This window comes from Capra hircus, chromosome 9, assembly GCF_001704415.2.
Source record: "Capra hircus breed San Clemente chromosome 9, ASM170441v1, whole genome shotgun sequence".
In the NCBI taxonomy this organism is placed as follows: domain Eukaryota; kingdom Metazoa; phylum Chordata; class Mammalia; order Artiodactyla; family Bovidae; genus Capra; species Capra hircus.
The window spans coordinates 85,120,645-85,142,578 of record NC_030816.1 but is presented as its reverse complement, the minus strand read 5'-3'; the positions used below and the strand labels follow the sequence as shown (position 1 = coordinate 85,142,578).

Here is a 21,934-nt window from a genome sequence, read left to right as displayed (position 1 = left end):
CAGGACTCTTGCCTGGAAAATCCCATGGACGGAGGAGCCTGGTGGGCTACAGTCCGTGGGGCCGCAAAGAGTTGGACACGCCTGAGCAAGTTCACTTTCTTTCTCCCTTCCAGAGTGTGGGCACCCTGCAGCAGCGGGAGATTTCAGAAGTGAGGGTGAAGGAGGCAGGCGGAGGTCCCCAGAGCACGCAGTGTCCGGGTGGGGGCTGTGCGGTATGACTGCCCGACTGTGGACTCAGCAGCGGGAACAAAGGCTGCCTGCAGTCACCCTTGCGAGGCTCTGTTCATGGGCTTCCTGGGAGGGTGTAGGCCACTGGCCGGAAGCAGAGGAGATGCAGGAAATGAGGGGCTGGGCGCTGACACGGCCAGGGACGCGGTGACCTGATTCTGCCTTCAGGGCACCGCAGGCTGTCCGTTTTCCGTCGTCTTTTCCATCTTTTCCTCTCCTTTGCTCACGTACTCCTCTGTCTCCCCTCTTTTCTTTTTTAGCCTGTTTATTTGTTTTGCTTTATTTATTTTCAAATTTTATTCCTAATAAAAATTTCAGACATAAGTGGACCATTTCATTCAGCTGCAACTGTAGCTTAATGGGCTGTGTCCTTTTAATCCACAGTTCTGTCGAGTAGCATGGGAACATGAGGGAATGAATGTATGAGGACCCACCCCTAACTGTAGAGCCTTCCTGTATAAGAATCTGTCATTGCAGCCCTCCATCCTGCATCGTTCCTTCTCACCAGGGAGCATCTCACAGGGAGTGTAAGATAAAAGATTGCGTGTTTATGCAGATGCTGTATTTCAGATGCTGGCGACTGCTTTGGCATCCATCTGTGCAGAGGTTGGGAATAAATCCAGGGGCAAATGTGAGGTTGGGTAAATGTCCCCATCTTGCTCCAGGAGAGTATGGAGTTAGTGGATCTGCCTTGCTGGGTTGGGAAGGGCAAGAACTGACAAGCAGGAAATGACTCGATCGCCCCGTGGGGCTAGTGTAGTATTTGCCCTTTACACCTTGCCTCTAGCTGAAGCCGTAGGATGGTTCATTAAGAGCGGTAGACCAAACCGGAAAAGATCAAAAGTCAGGCGAGTCCAGGGTTCCATGAAGGTGTCAGTAAACTGGATCTCACTGATGGGGAAGATGATGGATGTGTTTCGCGGATCAGATACCGGGACCTGCCCTGTTGCACCTTCTGTGTCAATACAGACTAAACAATATCAATTACTCTGTGATATCAAGGCAGTGGATTTTAAAAAGTTTAAAACTGTGCCAAACCCAGTACAAACAGTGTGTATATAACAACTGAATGGATGGGTTACTTTGGCCTGAAGCGGACACAGCCTACATCTTCGTCTGGCAGGCTTCCTCATCTGGATGCGGGATGGCCCCGCGGGCACCTGCCCTGAGCGGGGTTGGCAGAGCTTTGCAGTGCTGAGAGGCCCAAGCTGGTACAGCCTCAGGACGGAGGGCAGCATGTACGTTGACCCTCATCCAGAGGGTGAAACAGACATGTCTTGTTCAAGATACTGTTTCATCTTAACATTAACAGAAGCTGTGTAGGACTATGTATTAATCAACTTGTGTTACACACTTAAGACTTCCCTGGTGGCTCAGACAATAAAGCGTCTGACGATAATGCAGGAGACCCAGGTTTGATCCCTGGGTCGGGAAGATCCTCTGCAGAAGGAAATGGCAACTCGCTCCAGTGTTCTTGCCTGGAGAATCCCATAGAAAGAGCAGCCTGGCAAGCTACAGTCTATGGGATCACAAAGAGTCGGAGACGACTTCACTTTCACACATTCAAAAGTAGGGGCAGAGGTTTTAAGGATACTAGAGTCTGGGACAGCAAAAGTCTCTCCCAGCGCTTTCTACACACGTCATCCATCACTCTGCTTCCACAGTCCAGGGCAGTGGAGACAGGGTGAAACCGGTTTTCTCCCTGCCCCTGCAGCCAGCTTCTCTCCTTCCTGTCTTCCTTTGCTTGCTCAGTTTCTTTCACGCCATAACCACGCTGAACAAGCACATCTTACGATAAAATCAAATTGCAACCTTGTGTTTCTTTTAACTTTGTTAAGGGAGTAAGTCATTCCCACGCAACTGTATGAAATCTCAACAGATGCTATGATTTTTTTTTTTTTTTGTCCTTTACTTTTTAGGTAATAAGCAGCCTGTGGGTGCTTGAAGTAGCAAACAGTTCAGTAGCTGTGATATTCAGGCCAAGAGTTCAGTCAAATCTGCAGTTCTCTCTTGCCCTGTTCAGGCCAGAGGCCTTCTGTGCCTGGTCCTGAGGAAGGTGTTGTTATCAGCCTCTGCCTTCCCTTTGTTCACCCTCTTTCTTCCCGCAGGTCAGCCTCCAGAGGAATCTGAGGCTCCGAGGGCACAGGAAGAAGCTGGTAGGGGGCTAGAGGGAGGAGGGATGAGGAGATGAGACAGAATCTGGGCCTGGGGCTCTCTGGGTGTGAAAGAAGGTGTCCTCTATTCTCTGCCTCCAGGTGTTTTCTAGGTCTCCAAGAGACCTGCATCTCTGGAGATCTTCCCTCTAAATGGCCCCTGGCGCCCAGCGGAAGCGTCTGGCTGCTCGGGTGGCCACGCAGGATCTTACCTACCTATCTGAAGTGTTGACGTGTGACTTCTGATTGCTGGGGGTCCTGCCACCTCTGAAGTGACCCTCATGTCGAGGGGATGACCTGGGACTGTTCATCAGTCACTCTCTCTGGCCTTCATCTGGCCCCCGTATGCCTCCCCCTGTCGCCGCCAGCCCTGGTATGTGGGTCCTCCCCAGTGTGGTCCTGAATCCTGCCTGGCGTAGCTTCCCGGGTGTGACTCAGGCTGGAAGCCCAGCTCCCTGGAACGCAGCTTTCTGGTTGGTCCTGTACCAGCTCCCAACAGGCTGGAGGCGGAAGCACAGGAGGAGGAAGCAGGGTGGATCGTCTGCGCAGGGCGACAGTCTAGTCCCTCCGAAGTGAGTTTTCATGCGTCTCCCATTCCCTTTACGGTAGATCTCCTTATTCAGCTTTGATTTGGCCGAGTGGTTCGCGAGTCGTCCGCGAGTTTTCGCTTCTTCAGTAAGTTATGCACGTGGAGATGTGACTTTGGAATGCCACATTTAACTTTTCTGTAACGTGGTGTCTTCCTTTAAACTTCAATTTCAAGCCTCATTCTTTTTCATCTTATAAGTTAAAACTCGGGCTTCTTTGATGAAATGCTCAAATTCAGGATTCTCCCTCACTTTTCATCCTTTTCTAACCTTTTACTCAGTGATGATAAAGCCAGAAAGCCTCGCACATGGAGCTGACCTCAAGGAGGAAGCCTGATTTCCGGGGCTCTCCCCTTCGCTGGCCTCCAATGGCGCGCGGGTGCGCCGCCTCAATCTATGCGTCAGTTCCCTCCCTTCTGCTTCTGCTCTTGAAGCTCATGGGCATCTCATCCGGGGTTCCAGCCCCCTGGTTTCAGCATGCTTAGCTCTTGCATCTGGGGTCCGTGGGAGACCCTGGCCGACTCTGCCCTGCTCCTGGCGCTGGGATCGGCTCTTTCCTTGCACCCTGCGGTCTGCATGCAGCTCAACGCCGTCTGCGTAGACGCGCCACGTGACCATGTCTGCCGTGTTGCTGCTGCCACGGTGGGAAGGCAGGTGCTCTGGAGGCTCTTCCTCCCCCGGGTTCCCAGCATCAGCTGTCACTGTAATTTCATTTATCCAAGCCTGTCTGGGCATTTCTATTCCGCCCCCCGCCCCCGCTTCCCTGTCTCTGTCCCTAAGCAGGGAGTCCCTAGTGGGCGTGTGGAAGTCAGTGCCGCTACTCCTCACCTGTGCACTGAGGTTTAGCTCTCACCAGGTATCCTCCCTGATGGGTGGTGCACATCCCAAGTGGCACTGTTGGTGAAGAGCCTGCCTGCGAATGCAAGAGACATAATAGATGGCGGCTGGGTTCCTGGGTCGGGGAGATCCCCTGGAGGAGGGCATGGCAGCTTGCTCCAGTATTTATGCCTGGAGAATCTCATGGACAGAGGAGACTGGCAGGCTATAGTCGGTGGGGTTGCAAAGAGTCGGACACAACTGAAGTGGTGGTACACACAAAGACGGTTATCCTCCAATTATCCACCTGGGTTGAACCCAGCAGACTGATCCTATTCAGAGATTTGAAATTATTCTCCCTTCTTTCTACTGCTGAGGTTTCTTGGAGTAAATTCTGTACCAGACTCTTAAGGTTACTCTAGATTAAACAAAGTCCAGTCACTTGACTCTTTCTTTTCTTGGAATTTTCTGTGTGTTCTCCATTCTAGACAGAGACTCTAGTTTTTAAGGTAGAGTACTGCAGGGCGTGAGAAGGATAGCAGTGAGAAAACAGTACTATCAGATAGCATTTCAAAATATTCTGCTCCATTACTGCGTTGCTTCTCGGTTGAGTAGTTGAATGTCTGAATGATGGGTCAGTTGACAAATGACAAAATAACTAGCCTGATAAAATGAATTTTATCTGAGAGTGGCTGCTTGCTTATTACAAAATGAGTCATCAAGTTTGTTCAATATCAGAACATCTTGTTTATCTTCAATCTTGTTCTTTTCCTTTCCAGACTCCAAAGCCAGACCATTTTCTCTTCTGTAATAGAAGATAGGCCTTTGGAGATTTTTGCCCTCTTATTGAATAACCTCAGGGAAACATAAAAGGCAAGTCTTTTTGAAGGTAAAAATGAAAAGTAGCTATCTTAAAGCAGGGTCTTTTATCTTTTTTACAGGGCATTCCTCTGTCAGTCTAAATTTCAAAAACATCTTTCATCTTTGACTCAACAGGGCTCCTTCACCTGTCTTTCAAACAGGAGATTAACTGCACAGAAATGTGTGGGGTCGTGTTTGTTTCCCAGTGATTTTCTGACACTTTCTCCATAAAGGTCAGAGGGACCCTGGTCTGGGAACAGTGGGCAGGGGTGAGCGACAAGGGTTCTAGAGTTGCAGAGCATCATGGTCCCTGCTGTGCCCTCTTCGCCACCCCTCGTGTGATGCTTTCTGTCTGCATCTGGACCATCAGAGATGGTTTGTAGGTGTCAGTAACAGATACCAGCAGGTAAGACACGTTTGCTGAGTGGCGCTGGGCATGGCAGACAGAAGATGCTGGCACACTGGTTAGGACGAGGGCCTGTCAAGCATGAGTATGATCCTCTTGTATGCCTTAAACTGCGTTTCAGGTTTCTGCGGTCACCATGATTCTCTTGGCTCAGTTCATAACATAATGTTTTTTCCATCTCTGGAGTCTCAGATTCATGTTTTGTGTGTCTGGAAGTGAAAGAAAGGGGAAAGTGTTCGTCTCTCGGTCCTGTCTGACTCTTTTGAGACCTCGTGAACTGTTGCCCGCCAGGCTGCACTGTCCATGGGATTTCACAGGCAAGAATACTGGAGTGGGTTGGCATTTCTATCTCCAGGGCATCTTCCTAACCCAGGAGTTGAACCCCCTTCTCTTGCATTGAAGATTCATTTCACTTCTAACATCTCTGAATTTAGAAAAGTGTATTTAATATTGAATTCTATCAAGGTTATCTTCATCAGCAGCTTTGCAAATGAGTATGTAACTGGTCCCACTGCCTAGATTCTTTTTATATTCCTATTTAGATTTGTCCCAGTATAATACTTTTTGTTTTAAGTATTGAGTTTTTCATTTTGAAAATATGAAATCTGCTTTGATCGGAAAACCTATGGCATTAATATTGTCATAATGTTAGTGACTCAATTGAAAAATAAATACGAGGCTTTAAGCATGTGTTCAACTCAACATGGTAGGATATAAAAGTATTATTTGAAAAATCAAACTTAAAATAGGAATATGGTATAATGTTTTAAATCAAGGATTTAAGTTATATTCCCAAGGAGAAAAATCTGATACTTATGTTGGATTTATTTCCACTAAATGATTAACTCAATAAGAAGCCAGTCAACATTGGAAAAACTGATGGGCCCATCTGTTTAATAGTCCTATTCAATGAAGCCTTATTTAGTAATATGATATGCTGTGTTCAAGCAAGCAAGCAACTTTATTTGATATGATCCAGGCTTGTTTAGACATAAGGCAACTTCTCACCATGCACGATTCTTACGTACTTAGTGAGAGAAAATGGATTTGAGGACAAAGTAAAAGAGTCTTAGGTTCTTCCTCTGAAAGACATGTTTCAGGTGACGTGTTTGGGGCTGAATTGAGTGCCCCAAAGAAAATCTGTTGAAAGTATAATCACCAGTCCGTGAGCAGGTGGCATTGTTTAGTGACAGGGTCTTTACAGAGGCCGTCGTCTTTAAAAGGGTCATGAGGACAGGCCCTAACTCAGTGTGGACTGTTATCTTATAAAATGGGGGCTACTGAGCACAGCAGCAGACAGCGAGGAGAAAGCCATCTGCAAGCCAAGGAGAGAGGTGGCCAACAAGCTTTCCCTCCCAGCCTTCAGTAGAGCCACCCCTGCCTGCGTGTTGATTTTGCATTTGGCCTCCAGAGTCCCGAGCTGACACATAGCTTGTCATAGAAACACCCAGTCTGTGCCACTTCGTTACAGCTGCCCTAGCAGCCCCGGGTCCCTGGGCAGGAGCTTCCATTTGCTACATCCTACACCTTCATTTGAGATAAACCTTGGGGGCTTCACTGGTGGCTCATGCTTAAGAGTCTGCCTGCAGTCCGGGAGACCAGGGTTCGATCCCTGGGTTGGGAAGATACCCTGGAGAAGGAAATGGAAACCTACTCCAGTACTCTTGCCTGGAAAATCCCATGGATGGAGGAGCCTGGCAGGCTGCAGTCCACGGGGTCGCGAAGAGTCAGACATGACTGAGCGACTTCACTTCACTCACTTTTGTGGGCAGCAAACCCCTTTATCCCATCTAACATGGCCTTGAAAATGAAAAAAAAAAATGTTGGATTTCACAACAATGCTGTGGAAATGAGCTTCAAGAGCCTATACTGAAAGTTAAAAACAACAGCAACAAAGCGTTGTTCCTTTATCCTCAGTGGACTTCTGCTCTCCTCCGAAGTAGCTGATACCATAGCTGAAGTGTACAGGCACAGGCAATGGCAAGCATCCCAGGGATTGTGAACACGTCAGATGCCTGTAAACGGCATCATGGTATAAGGATGTGGTTTGCTCATGGGTCCCACAAGTCCGGCATGACTCAGCTGAGGCCTCTAATTAGGATCCCACAAAGCTATGATCAAGGGGCAGTGGGGCCTCCTGTGAGGCTTGGATCCTCTTTCAAGCCCACCTGTTTGATGGAAAAATTCATTTCTTCATGGCTGTTAAAACTGTGGTGATTGCTTCTTCAAGCCCAGCAAGAGCCTCCCACCCTCTCAGTCCTAGCCTCTGATCTGCAGACTCTCTTTCACAGAGCTCACCTATAGATCTTTATTTGTAGTTCAGGCCCACCTGGAATTGATCTCCCTTTTGCTTAACAGGTCAACTGATTAGGGATTTTAATTACATCTACAGTAATTTAATTGCATTCCTTTTCCATATGACATACTAATCATGGGAGTGTTGTCTATTATATTATATATGATATATATATTGGAGAAGGCAATGTCACCCCACTCCAGTACTCTTGCCTGGAAAATCCCATGGATGGAGGAGCCTGGTAGGCTGTAGTCCATGGGGTCGCTAAGAGTCGGACACGACTGAGCGACTTCACTTTGCCTTTTCACTTTCATGCATTGGAGAAGGAAATGGCAACCCACTCCAGTGTTCTTGCCTAGAGAATCCCAGGGATGGGGGAGCCTGGTGGGCTGCCGTCTATGGGGTTGCACAGAGTCGGACACGACTGAAGCGACTTAGCAGCAGCAGCAGCAGTAGCAGCAGCATGATATCTATATATATAGTATTATGTATATCTATTATATTCACAGTTCCTGTTCACACTGATAGAGAAGGATTTATTAAAAATAGTGTGTGTGGACCAGGGAGTAAGAACTAAGTGCCGTCTTAGAATTCTGCCTACCTGGATTCGCTGGTGGCTTGGTTTGTAAAGAATCTGCCTGTAAAGCAGGAGACCTGGGTTCGATCCCTGGGTTGGCAAGATCCCCTGGAGAAGGGAATGACTACCAGTTTTTGGCCTGGAGAATTCCATGGGCTGTACAGTACATGGGGTTGCAAAGAGTCGGACATGACTGAGCAACTTTCGCTGTCTTTTTTCTTTAGTGTGGCACAGTGGTAGCCTTTCCCTGTTGGCTTAACGTACCAGTAGGGTGAGGGCAGGATGTGGCGAGCACAGTGGTTCTGGGCTGCCTGGTTTGGAGTGGAGCCCACCCCCAGGCAGAGAGGGGAAGGAGACCTGCGCACAGTTCAGGACTCTGACAAAAGCTGAAATATTTGGCCTGGATGGTGTGGTGGGGCAATTCTGAGTCGTGGCATGCTGGACTCACCCTAAGCTCCTAGATTCCACCTGCTACTGGGACTCTGGTTTCTCTGAGGTCGCTTGCCTCTGAAATGATCAGCATAAGTTTCCCCATCTCAGCTACATATTCTGCATCAACCATTTCTCTTTCATTTTTTTTTTCAAGTTCTAAAACATTTATTAATAATTTAGACTTTATGCTAAATTATCTTGGAATAGCTGGAACTCAAATAAAATCACTTTTTAATCTGGCTCCTCTGTGCAATATTTTTTTTTTTAAATTTTAAAATCTTTAATTCTTACATGCGTTCCCAAACATGAACCCCCCTCCCACCTCCCTCCCCATAACATCTCTCTGGGTCACTAATTTTCCCATGTTCCACTCTTTCACAGTATTTCTGTTTATGATAACCAAATATATAGTAATTTGCTCTTAATTTATCCCTCCCAGTTAATGCTTTTCAGTTGAATAGAGGTTTCCTGGAATGAACCATATGAAACAGAAAAGAATGATGCTAATAATGGGAATTTTAGAAAAATAATCCTTAAATCAAACCTTTTATTATCCTCAAGTCTGCTTGAATCTGTAGTACTTGCATTTCTAAATTTTTCTAAACAGATAGCATTGGTAGCTCAGATGTAAAGAATCTGCCTGCAGTGAAGGAGACTTGGGTTCAATCCCTGGATCTTGAGGATCCCCTGGAGAAGGGAATGGCTACCAGCTCGAATATTCTTGCCTGGAGAATTCCATGGACAAGGAGCCTGGCAGACGATGATCCATGGAGTCACAAAGAGTCAGACAGGATTGTGTCTAACACTTTCACTTTTCACCTAAAGTATCACTTAGAGAAACCACACAGCATTTTATAATCATTTTCATGACTATATTCTATTATAAAAAAATACATTCTTGTCAAAAATATCTTCCTTATGTGCAGTGATTTTTAACTGGGGAGACACATTACCTTTACTATAAAGGTCCATTCGAATTATGTCTTCCAGCAGTTTGTGGGTTTCTCCATCTCTTTAGCTCAACTCCAAGGCCAAAATCCCTTGTTTGCGTCCCATACATATTGTCATCATTTCTCAGAGTTTCAAAAATCTGGACCATTAGATTAAGCAACCTTCTGAGATGATCTAGAACAATTTGAGAATTCATATTAAATGCATCAAAATTCTACCTTTATAACTGTTTTGATTATAGAATGAAGCAAGGTTTGTATGCATTAATCATAGCTGATCACTCATTCTTTGGTAAGAGAAAGAGAATAGTCAAAAGTAGTGGTTTTAGAATAAGGTAAACTTGGTTTCAAATCCAGTTATTTTTATTTGGGTTAATTTTGCAACTCTTTGAGCTTTGGTTTTCCCATCTCTAATGCTGATTTCACTGAGTTGTTACAAAGTTACAGGGAAAATCAGTTTAAAGCCCAGCTTCGTGGCCAGATGTTAAAAGAAACATGTAGATAAGGGATTCTGCTGATGCCTAAGAACTGAGTGTACTAATTAATGCCCTACCATCCTCTTTCTCAAAGATTGGGATATTGTGATAGCAGCCATTCAAATCACACTATCATACTTATCAAAAAGTATGATACTTTAAGGTTTGAAACTATGTTATTTCTTTATTAGTGATGATGATTTTAAATGATAAATGTTATTGGTGCCACACTGTATGGATAATGTTGATGGGCCGAAGATTTTCTGAAAGTAAATTCAAAATGTTAGCTAACTTTTAGGCAATATGAAGATTAAAAACACGTATAAGGAGTATGGAGGTGATAAGTGGAGAGGAAGAATAATTGATTTCTAACATTGGAAACATGAAGATTGAGGCTGATAGTTACAAAGATAACTAAAAACAATAAAAATATTAAAAAGAACATAAAAATGATTAAAAGACAATGGATTCAGCAATTGTCAGCAAATAAATATAAAAATCTAATCCCTGAAGTAGCATTCTGTAAGTTCACAGCTTATTCATGTCGATGTATGGCAAAAACCACCACAATATTGTAAAGTAATTAGCTTCCACAATATTGTAAAGTAATTAGTGATTAAAATAAATAAACTAATTAAAAAATAAAACAAAAATTTCCTTTTCAACCTACTAATTTTAACTTTAACGTATGATATCATTTTTAATCTTTAGCTGTGCAGAGTAGAAGGCTCATTTTCACTCCCAAAGCCTGATGATGTAGTGTGGGCATGCTGCCCAGCCTCACTTGCACCGTCTTTGTTCGTGAATATCCTGCTCAAGTTTTCTGTATATTCGTATTTTACCTACCCACCCACTGATCAGACGTTTTATTGTATCACATTGGTTTATACTCCACTGGCAGAAATGCCTGCCAAGGAGAACCATGACTGCAAAGCAAGGTGGGAGATGTACTCAGCTAGCTGCCCGGAAGGGCGGGAAGTTTATTTTGATGAGGTGCTACCACACACAAGACGGACACATTGTTCCGGCTACTCGCTGTTCTTTCTGTCCTGAACTTGCTGAGAACATCTATTCCTCATCAAGTTCATTTTAGTGAGAACAGATATTTAGAAACCAAGGTTTGGGTGTTAGGTGGACTCATTGCTGTGAAAGTGTTGATTTTCCCAGGCCCCTTCTGTGCGGCAGCTCTGGTACTGATGTGCTGGAAGAAAAATATTTAAAAATACATACGCAAAGCTATTCATAGATGTGCTGTTTTTAATTTTTTTAATTTAAAAATTTTGGGAAAAGTAAGGTATTGATTGAACAAACTGAATTATCCACACATTAGATGAAAAAGAATAATGAAAATCTGAATATACAGCTACAGAATCGATTCTAGGGTGAATTATTATTTTTTAATTTTATTTATCTTTTAATTGAAGGATAATTTCTTCACAGAATTTTGTTGGTTTCTGCCAAATATAAACATGTATACCTCTGTATTCCTATGGCTGATTCATGTTGATCTGCTGCTGCTGCTGCTGCTAAGTCACTTCAGTCGTGTCCGACTCTGTGTGACCCCATCGACGGCAGCCCACCAGGCTCCCCCATCCCTGGGATTCTCCAGGCAAGAACACCGGACTGGGTTGCCATTTCCTTCTCCGCATGTTGATCTAGGGTGCATTATTAGCTGAAAAAAATTTGCTGATATTGTATAAAATATGCTGTTATCTAAGAAAGAGACTTAAAACATGAACACACATATACATTTCAGATTATGTTTTTATTTTTAAAGTTATACAGTGGAAGAATAAACCAGAAATCTGGAAGAAAAAAAAAAACAGCTAAAGAAAAAAAAAAGTTGCTTCTGGGATATGAAACAAATAGGCTACAATAAACAAGGACAGAAGCAAGAAAACTTCAAGTTTTCAAAGCTTGAATTTAAAATGTATTTTATACAGCTCCAAGCATACCTCATTTTATTGTGCTCTATTTTATTGCACGTCACAGATAACTGTGTTTTTTACATATTGAAGCTTTGTGGCAATGCTGCCTCAAGCAAGCCCGTCAGGACTATTGTTCTGACACCATTTGCTAACACTGGGTCTCTGTTTCACAGTCTGATAATCCTTCCTTTGTCATTATTATTGTATTTTTTAGGGTCAACTATGATAAGTGATCTTTGATGCTACTCCTGTGATTTTTTGGGGGCACTACCAGCCACACCCGTGTAAGATGGCAAATGCTTGATTAATGTGTGTGTTTTGACAGCTCCATAAACTGGGTGTTCCCCCATGTCTCTCCCTTTCCTCGGGCCTCCCCATCCCCGAGACACAGCAGTATTGGAATTAGGCCCGTTAATAACCCGACAATGGCCTTATTATGTCAGATTTCCAAAACATTGATTATGTTTCTGGACTTCTTCTTGTGTTGCTTTAAGTATGCCTTTAGTCACATTCCTGTGTCAAACGGTTGAAAATAGAGATCTTATGTGACATTTAATGCCTCCCGTGGCCACACCTATCGTTGCTCCTCTTTACAGAATGCTTCCAGATATTCTTGCACATTTATTTTTCTATATGAAATCTTAGAATCATGTCTCTAGTTTCCAGGAAACAAAAATAACACATTGATCTGGGAGGGAAATTGTTAGTTTGTTTTAATGACTGTTTTAGACTCTACTTTATAAAGAATACTGCACAACCTGCTAAATAGCATGATCACAAAATACTTGTTGAATGAATATTACATTTCACACTTGTAATTAGTTATAGAATCATACGTATTGCCCTCTTTAATCTCTTCCATGATTTTTATATTCTTTTTGTAGCCTTTGAACTTTTAGCAAATGATTAAAAGTAGCAAATTCTCCATAATAAAGCAAACATGTCAGTTTGTGTGAGTACATGTACATTCATGAAGTGAAGTGAAGTGCGAGTCACTCAGTCATGTCTGACTCTTTGTGACCCAATGGACTATACAGTCCATGGAATTCTCCAGGCCAGAATACTGGAGTGGGTGGCCTTCTACAGGGGATCGTCCCAACCCAGGGATAGAACCCAGGTCTCCCCGATTGCAGGCAGATTCTTTCCCAGCTGAGCCTTCAGGGAAGCCCAAGAATAGGGCGGGGGCAACCTATCCCTTCTCCAGCAGATCTTCCCGACCCAGGAATTGAACTGGGGTCTCCTGCATTGCAGGTGGATTCTTTACCAACTCAGCTATCAGGGAAGCCCCTGATGTGCAAATTTATTCACATGTGTGTATACAGATATATGTATGTATACAAATGTAGTGTCCACATATATAACTGCCCTCTCATCTGTGGATATTTATCCATTTGCTGTTTTCTTTCTTCTTGTGCATACTTTTTAAAAAGCATTTTCATCGGGAAGCCCAAGTTTCCTACAAAGTGTTTTGCAATGTTCTAGAGTCTGTCTTAGGCTAGGTCGAAGCATCCTTGTCTTGCCTCTTGAATGTCTGAGACACCAGGTGGCCAACTGGAGCAGAGGTGAATGAGGGTGCAAGTCTTCAGTACAGGGTACCTGTACACCCAGAACGGAAAGTCTCAAGCGGGGAAGCAAAGTTGGGATCGAGAGGCTGCAGTCTGGCTCTGGCCTTTGGCGGAGATTCCCGACCTGACTGCACATAGAGAGTCCGGGGAGGATCGCTCCTAGCGCAGCAGCTTGTTGGGCTCCTCCCTGCCCCCCAGATTGTGATTCTGCAGGTCCAAGATGCACTAGGAAAAGCTGTTGGTACCCTCGCCCCGCAGATGGTTTTTATGCACGTTTTAACCTGGATAGAAGCCCACCTGCTTAGAAATGTCTGTGTAATCCTGGCTAATTCATTGTCTTCCTGAACTCTAAGTGGCTTTGTGAAAATCCTGAACATGATACTTGAGACGGAGTTGGTGAAAGTGTCGGGTGAGGTTAAATGTGTTGATAACAGGGATTGGTAAGCAGTAAGTACTACACCAAATGATAATTCTAGCTCAGCCACTTAGTACTTAGGTATAACCTTTGGCAACAACTTCATGCCTTTCTCCTTCAGTTATCTCATCTCTAAAATGAGGTTATTCATGGTTCCCATCTCACCATGGCATTGTACAGAGTACAATGAGAACATGCTAAGCACAATGCCTAGCATATAGATAATTCACAGAATGGTAGATATGCTTGCTGTTGTAATTATTTTATTAAGTACTACAAAATTTACTTTTGAGCATCTACTGTGTGTCATAAATAGGCAATCACAAGCAGGATGACCGTATGATTTATCCTTCAGACTAGGAGACTTCGAAAGTTCAAGGAGAGCTATTATTAGTCACCCTGGGATAAGGGGTATAAACTCAGTGATCCTGGGTAGACCACGGTGCTTCTTACCTAATCAAAGTGAAGCAAAGATGAGAAGGTTCGTGATGGGGCTGCTACCAACAGTTCTCCTCACCTCTCCCTCTTAAAGATCTTAAATCTCCTCCAACTAAGTGTCAAAAGAATTGTTGTTGTTATTTGCTCAGTTGTGTCTGACTCTGCTACTTCATGGACTGTCAGCAGGCCAGCCTTCCCTGTCCTGCACTGTCTTCTGGAGTTTGATCAAATTCATCTCCACTGAGTCAGTGATGCCAGCCAACCATCTCACCCTCTGACACCCTCTTCTCCTTCTGCCCTAAATCTTTCCCTGCATCAGGGACTTTTCCAATGAGTTGGCAGTTCCCATCAGATGACCAAAATACTGGCGCTTCAATTTCAGCATCAGTCCTTCCAATGAATATTCAGGATTGATTTCCTATAGAATTGACTTGTTTGATCACCTTGCTATCCCAGGGACTCTCAAGAGCCTTCTCCAAAACCACAATCCAAAGCATCAGTTTTTTGGTGCTCAGCCTTCTTTATGATCCAACTCTCTCATCCAAACACAAGTGCTGGAAAAAACACAGCTTTGACTAGATGGACTTCTGTCGGGTGGGCCCTAAATGCGGGATGATTTCCTCTTGAGATCCTTATGCAATTACATCTACAAACCCCCTCTTCAAATAAGTTCAAATTTTAAAGTTCCTGATGGGCATGCATTTTAAGTAGATACTATTCAATCCATTATATTTCCTTTAGTTGGAAGAAAACTGAAATGAAAGAGAGGTTCCGTTCAGTTTAGTCACTCAGTCAAGTCCGACTCTTTGCAACCGCATGGACTGCAGCACACCAGGCTTCCCTGTCCATCACCAGCTCCCTGAGTTGACTCAAATTCATGTCCATTGAGTCGGTGATGCCATCCAACCATCTCATCCTCTGTTGTCCCCTTCTCTTCTCCCCTTCAATCTTTCCCAGCATCAGGGTCTTTTCCAGTGAGTTAGTTCTTCGCATCATATGGCCATAGTATTGGAGTTTCAGCTTCAGCATCCATCCTTCCAATGAATATTTAGTGCTGATTACCTTTAGGATGGACTGGTTGGATCTCCTTGCAGTCCAAGGGACTCTCAAGAGTCTTCTCCAACACCACAGTTCAAAAGCATCAATTCTTCAGTGCTCACCTTTCTTTATGGTCCACCTCTCACATCCATACATGACCACTGGAAAAACCATAGCTTTGACCAAACTGACTTTTGTCAGCAAAATAGTGTCTTGCTTTTTAATATGCTGTCTAGGTTTGTCATAGTTTTTCTTCCAAGGAGCAAGTGTCTTTTAATTTCATGCCTGCATTCACCATCTGCATTGATTTTGAAGCCCAAGAAAATAAAGCCTCTCACTAAGGAATCAGTTAGGACCAACTGCTGAAACAGAAAGAATGAATACCTTTTATCCTTTCCTACAGTCAAATGACAGAGTCTAGGCATTTGTCCCAATTCACTCAAGCTCTTAATGCCTTTTTTAAAAATTTATTTTTAATTGGGCTATAATTGCTTTACAATATTCTGTTGGTTCTGCCGCACATCAATATGAATCAGCCATACATACACACGTTTCCTCCCTCTTGAACCTTCCTCCCATCTCCCATCTCCTCCTACCTGTTCACTCTGTTTGTGGCTCCGTTGCTACACTGCACATAGGTTCATCAACACCATCTTTCTGGATTTCATAGGTGTATATTGATATACAATATTCACTTTCCTCTTTCTGACTCACTTCACTGTGTATAATAGGCTCTAGGTTCATGCATCTCATTAGAACTGACTCACATGCCTTCTTAACAGCCAGGTCTGCAGAGCAACTCAAAGAGGCATCTGCTTGGTGTACAGGTGTGCAGGAGGATAGCAGTTTCATGTTTTATTTATTCTCAGTAAAAGAATTGTTGCCTGTGACATAAGATATCCAGATTATGAAACAGGAGCTGACATAAGTAACAATGTGTTGTATTTATATCTCAAATTTTAAACCTGAGGCTGGAAACTTAAAGAATTTATAGCAAGGTGTGAAACTTTATCTCTGCACCCGTTGTTTAAAAAAATAAATATGAATGCCTGTCAGCTCTCGTTCCTTCCTTGCTGTTAAAGAGGCTGACTAGTTCCTTCTGTCTGTGAAGTCAGTCAGGCTCAGGCCTGTGCCCAAGGGACCTGAAAGGCCCGATTTACTGAATGAGCCCGGGTGTGGAGCTACATGGTATTACATGGCAATAGGGCGTTTCCTTGACACAGGGAGAAACTTGTAGTATTTATGAATAAGCGGCCCCTGATTATGTTTCTCCCATCAAGAGTCATTTCTTACAGCTCTGTGGTAGCTGTGTGACTCCGTAAGGAAACACCTATTGCTACTTCACCTGGGAGAGATTCTTCTATTTGTTTTCTCAAGACTTTTTTTTTTTTTTTTTTTTGGATTTAAAGTGGTCAGTAGTTCAAAACATGACCACTCTGGCTTTTCACTGATTCCAGGTAAGCATTTTCTTTGTTGTCCTTGTAAGAAAAGTTATGACCAACCTAGATAGCATATTAAAAAGCAGAGACATTACTTTGCCAACAAAGGTCCGTCTAGTCAAGGCTATGGTTTTTCTAGTAGTCATGTATGGATGTGAGAGTTGGACTGTGAAGAAGGCTGAGTGCCGAAGAATTGATGCTTTTGAACTGTGGTGTTGGAGAAGACTCTTGAGAGTCCCTTGGACTGCAAGGAGATCCAACCAGTCCATTCTGAAGGAGATCAGCCCTGGGATTTCTTTGGAAGGAATGATGCTAAAGCTGACGCTCCAGTACTTTGGCCACCTCATGCGAAGAGCTGACTCATTGGAAAAGACTCTGATGCTGGGAGGGATTGGGGGCAGGAGGAGAAGGGGACGACAGAGGATGAGATGGCTGGATGGCATCACGGACTCGATGGACGTGAGTCTGAGTGAACTCCGGGAGTTGGTGATGGACGGGGAGGCCTGGTGTGCTGCGATTCATGGGGTCGCAAAGAGTCGGACACGACTGAGCGACTGAACTGAACTGAACTGAGGCTGTTTAAAAGCCATGGGATAAAACACAGTGGTTCCGTTCCAGCTAACTACCAACTTCTTACAACCTCCAAGCAACAGATGTATCGTTTCGGTTGGTTCTTAGTTGTACAGTGGGCTTTTCTTAGTTGGACACTGGGCTGAAACCAAGCAAGGGGCCCACTGCTTCTCTTTGGTTGTGAACGAGCGGTGACAGGCCTGCTGGAGTTCGCTGCTGTGAGACAGCCTGGGTAGAATGGCAGCCGAGGAGGAGTGGGTAAGCGGGAAGGGGGGGCAGAAGAAGGGGAGAGTAGGACAGGAGAAGGCAAGGGCAGAGGAGTGGCCATCATCACAAGCCATCCCGATGTTTCATTCACTTACTCGTTTTATAAACGTCTGTTTATTTTTAATGGAGGATAATTGCTTGACAATCTTGTGTTCGTTTCTGACATATATCAGCATGAGTTAGCCATATGTATACGTACGGTTAGGGCTTCCTTAGTAGCTCAGATTGTAAAGCATCTGCCTGCAATGCAGGAGATGTGGGTTTGATCCCTGAGTCGGGACGATTCCCTGGAGAAGGAAAGGGCAAGCCACTCCAGCATTTTTGCCTGGAGAATTTCATGGGCAGTGGAACCTGGTGAGCTACAATCCCCAGGGTCGCAAAGAATCAGATATGACTGAGCAGCTAACACACACACGTACACACATAGACGTGGCAGAGCAGCAGCGGAGACATAGCCGTGGAGAGCGGACGTGTGGGCAGGGACTGTTGCTCAGCCGCTCAGTTGTACCCGACCCTTCATGACCCCATGGAGTGCGGCCCACCCGGTTTCCCTGGTCTTCACCACATCCTGGAGCTTGCTCAGACTCACGTCCATTGAGTCAGTGATGTCAGATGCAACCATCTCATCCTCTGTCATCCCCTTCTCCTCCCACCTTCAATCTTTCCCAGCATCAGGGTCTTTTTCAGTGAGTCAGGTCTTCACATCAGGTGGCCAAAGTATTGGAGTTTCAGCTTCAGCATTAGTCCTTCCAACGAACATTCATGACTGATTTCCTTTAGGATTGACTGGTTTGATCTCAAGGGACTCTGAAGAGTCTTCTCCAACACCATAGTTTGAAAGCATTAGTTTTTCAATGCTCAGCCTTCTTTGTGGCCCAACTCTCACATCTGTACATGACTACCGGGAAAACCACAGCTTTGACTAAACAGTCCTTTCTTGGCAAAGTAATGCCTCTGCTTTTTAATACACTGTCTGGGTTTGTCATAGCTTTTCTTCCAAGAAGCAAGCATCTTTTAATTTCATGGCTGCAGTCACTGTCTACATGGATTGTGGAGCTCAAGAAAATAAAGTCTGTCTCTGTTTCTAATCCCCATCTATTTGCCATGAAGTGATGGGGCCAGATGCCATGATCTTAGTTTTTTGAAAGGACACTTGGGATGCATTTCTTATAAAGTTTGCAATAGAGAACAGTTTTAACTTGGTTTTAGGCAAAGAATTGTCTAGCTTGTCATCCTTTGTATTTTGGAAAGTGTGATCTTGGACGAGTGGAAGCCCCGAAAGAACTCAGCTGTGCAAACAGCGCCGACCTCTTCTCACAATAAACCCCTTACTGCGCAGCTGAGGGGAGCAGTCAGTTGACTCTGTTTGTCCCCACCCCTCCCTGCAGAGCTCCCTCTGTGCAGGTCCTAATGAGCAGTGAAAGGGTCCTGGGCCTGCGGTGGGAGGGACATCCTGGGTGACAGGGCTGAGACCCACAGCAGCTAATTAGTGTGCAGCTAATTGACCTTTCCCAGTAATTGTACTCCTCGGCCTTTGGCAACCAGAGAGGGGGGCCTTTCAATATCTCTGTGTAGTATCATATCTTTGATCATAATGAAAAGTAGCCGTAAGAAATGTGAAATAAATTCAAAGCATAAATCACAAAGTTCCTGTCTTTTCAAAGTCTGTATTTTTTTAAACGAAATATCAAGTTGAAGGAACAGTTTTTATTCTCATCCCATTAATATAAATTGGCGTTTGTGTTCATTCATCACTGTGGAGGTGACCGAGAACACAAGAGGGAGAAAGCAGTGGGAATGATTTTTGGTTCTTCTGACTCCCGCTGATTGCCCTAAGCTCATGCTGTCTTTAACCACAGTATCTCATTGTTCACAATAGCCATACAAAACATTTGTTAACCATCACATTAAAAAAAAAAAAAACAACCTTGAAATGCCTTCCTAAATAATTGTGATTTTTGTCTTTGACATAGAAAATACACTACAGTTAATTCCCCTGTAAAAGTATGATAGTGACAAGGCAGCACTCAAGGGTGGGTAGAGGTGTATAGTTGTTACCAGTATTGTTGTATTTTGCATGGGTGTTCTTTAAATTTCCGAAGATGGAGGAGAATGACAGTCGTGGGGGGCGGTTTGAGAGAGCAGGGTCCTTGCTCTGTGGGAGAAGTGACAGACACATGAGCAACCGTTTCTACCTGGTAGCTATTCTGAAACTGAGACGTGATTTGTGGGTCTAGCTTCTGTCTTAGCAAATTAGCTGATGTCCAGATTTAATTCTACTGAATTTTAAAGCCTTGATTACTGTAGCTTTGTAGTATAGTCTGAAGTCAGGGAGCCCGATTCCTCCATCTTCCTTTTTCTTTCCCGAGATCGCTTGGGTTATTTGGGATCTACTGCGTTTCCATAAACAGCGTATAATTGTTTGTTCTACTTCTGTGAAAAATGCCGTTGGTAATCTGACAGGCTTTGTATTGAATCTGTAGGGCGCTTCGGGTAGTGTAGTCATTTTCTTGATACTGATTCTTCCAATCCAAGAGCATGCTGTATCTCTCCATCTGTTTCTTTTGTATTTGATTGCTTCTATCGGTATCTTATAGTTTTCTGAGTACAGGTTTTTTTCTTCTTAGGTAGGTTTATTCCTAACTCCTGTGCATTTTATTCTTTTTGTTGTGATATTAAATAGGATTGTTTCCCTAATCTCTCTTTCTGATCTTTTGTTGTTAGTATATCAGATTGTGAGAGATTCCCATGAGTTTTTTTTTTTTTTTTTTCCCTGAATCTTTCCCAGATTCATTGAGGAGCTCTCATGGTTTTCTGGTAGCATCTTTAATTTTCTATGTGTAGTATCATGTCCTGCAAACACCAACAGTTTTACTTCTTTTCCAGTTTGGATTCTTTTTTTTCTGTTTCTTTTCTGATTGCCATGGCTAGGACGTACAAAACCATGTTGAATGGAAGTGGCAAGAGTGGGCATCCTTGTTTCGTTCCTGGTCTTAGAGGAAATGCTTTCGGTTTTCCACCAGTGGCATGATGCTAGCTGTGGCTCATACAAATCAGTATATAGTTGCAGAACGTTTTTCTAGATGTTCACTGGTTTTAATTGTGAGATGGGATGAAACAGTGAAAGATCAGAATAGTGTGGGTAACCTCTCCTCTGACTTCATCGGCCTGGTGGTGTGATTGCTAGTGGTTCTGGAGTATTTGTGGGGTCTACTGGAAATAAGTGTATTGTAAATTCTAGAGAAAATTGCCCTGTAATTGGTAATAACAAACTCTCTGTACTTTTTAAAAAACAGAAAGGGGGATAAAAAATACAGAGAGGGGTGCTAGTATTTAAATTTGATAATGATAAGGGCATGCCATTTCTGGTGAATCAGTTTGGAAGCATATTGCTTTGTAGAACTGAAGACAAGTTCAGCGCCACCTGTGCTTCAGCGCCTGCTCATTCTTGTGATTTTGTCTCCCTCACTCAGAGCTGTGACCTGGATCAGCAGAGCATCGTTCACATTGTGCTGAGACCGCGCAGAAAAGACCCAGAAGGGCACTCACCTCGGGGGGACAGCCCGCGGCCCGCTTGGGGGCGCTCTGACAGGGAGCCCGAGAGCCTGACTCGCGTGGACCTCAGCAGCGCGCTGCTCCCCGCCGACTCGGTGGGCCTGGCTGCGATACTGCAGGACAGCGAGGAGGGCGGCGCCTCGTCCGCCCGCAGGCCAGGTACCCGCTGCCTCTCTCCGCGGCTCGCGCCGGGTTCTGCGTGCTGAAGTCTCCGCAGAGAGCGGCCTCACTCTGTGTGTGAATACCTAAACTCAACACGCTCTAAATCCCTGGAAGGAGGCATGGCTAGAAGGAGAGTCCGTTGTTAATCTAAGATTTGAGGTGACGCATTTAACAAGAACGGCAAAGCAGAGCTTTCCAGTTAGGAATGAACATAAAGGATGAGCAAAGTGTCAGGCCCGTAGCGATAGTCCTCGTTTGTTCGTTTGGCGGTTCTGGGGGTGATGGGCTCATGGGACGCCTTGTGCTGGGCTCACAATATGCGCACTGTATATCCCTCTCACTTGTGCCTTTCTCTTTTCTTCTGTGCTTATTTACTTAAAATGCATTTTGATTGATTATGTTCCTGATGAAATAGATCAATTTTTTTTTTTAACGTAGAAGGAGAATTTCAGAAGTAACTTTAGTCATCTTTTAGGTCATAAGAAAAAATGACAGTGTCGGTCATATCCTTTTGCGTTTTAAGTTTTCCTTGTCTGTATTGTGCAGCCTATTTCAAAAGTTTGCTTTGGCAAGAAGGACAAACTCTTTATTATTTTGACAATGTTCCGTGTTTCACTTCGGTTTTCCTCTCCAGTCTAAATAGTCAAAGGTGTAACAGAACTGGTTTTGAGTAGGTGACAGGAAACACGAGATAGTAACAGTGACTTTCTCTCCCGCATGGAGTGTCTGAAGACAGCAGCAGCCTGGGCTGGGATGACTTTCACAGGGTCAGAGA

At 44.2% G+C, this 21,934-nt stretch overlaps 1 protein-coding gene across 1 annotated transcript in view; it reads left to right on the top strand.

The window, feature by feature from the left end:
- PARK2 (parkin RBR E3 ubiquitin protein ligase) overlaps positions 1-21,934 on the top strand; it is a 1,213,425-nt gene that overhangs the window by 347,045 nt on the left and 844,446 nt on the right. The window contains exon 3 of the mRNA XM_018053444.1: positions 20,916-21,156. Coding sequence (XP_017908933.1) covers positions 20,916-21,156 — 241 coding nt within the window. The remainder of the gene's footprint in view (positions 1-20,915; positions 21,157-21,934) is intronic.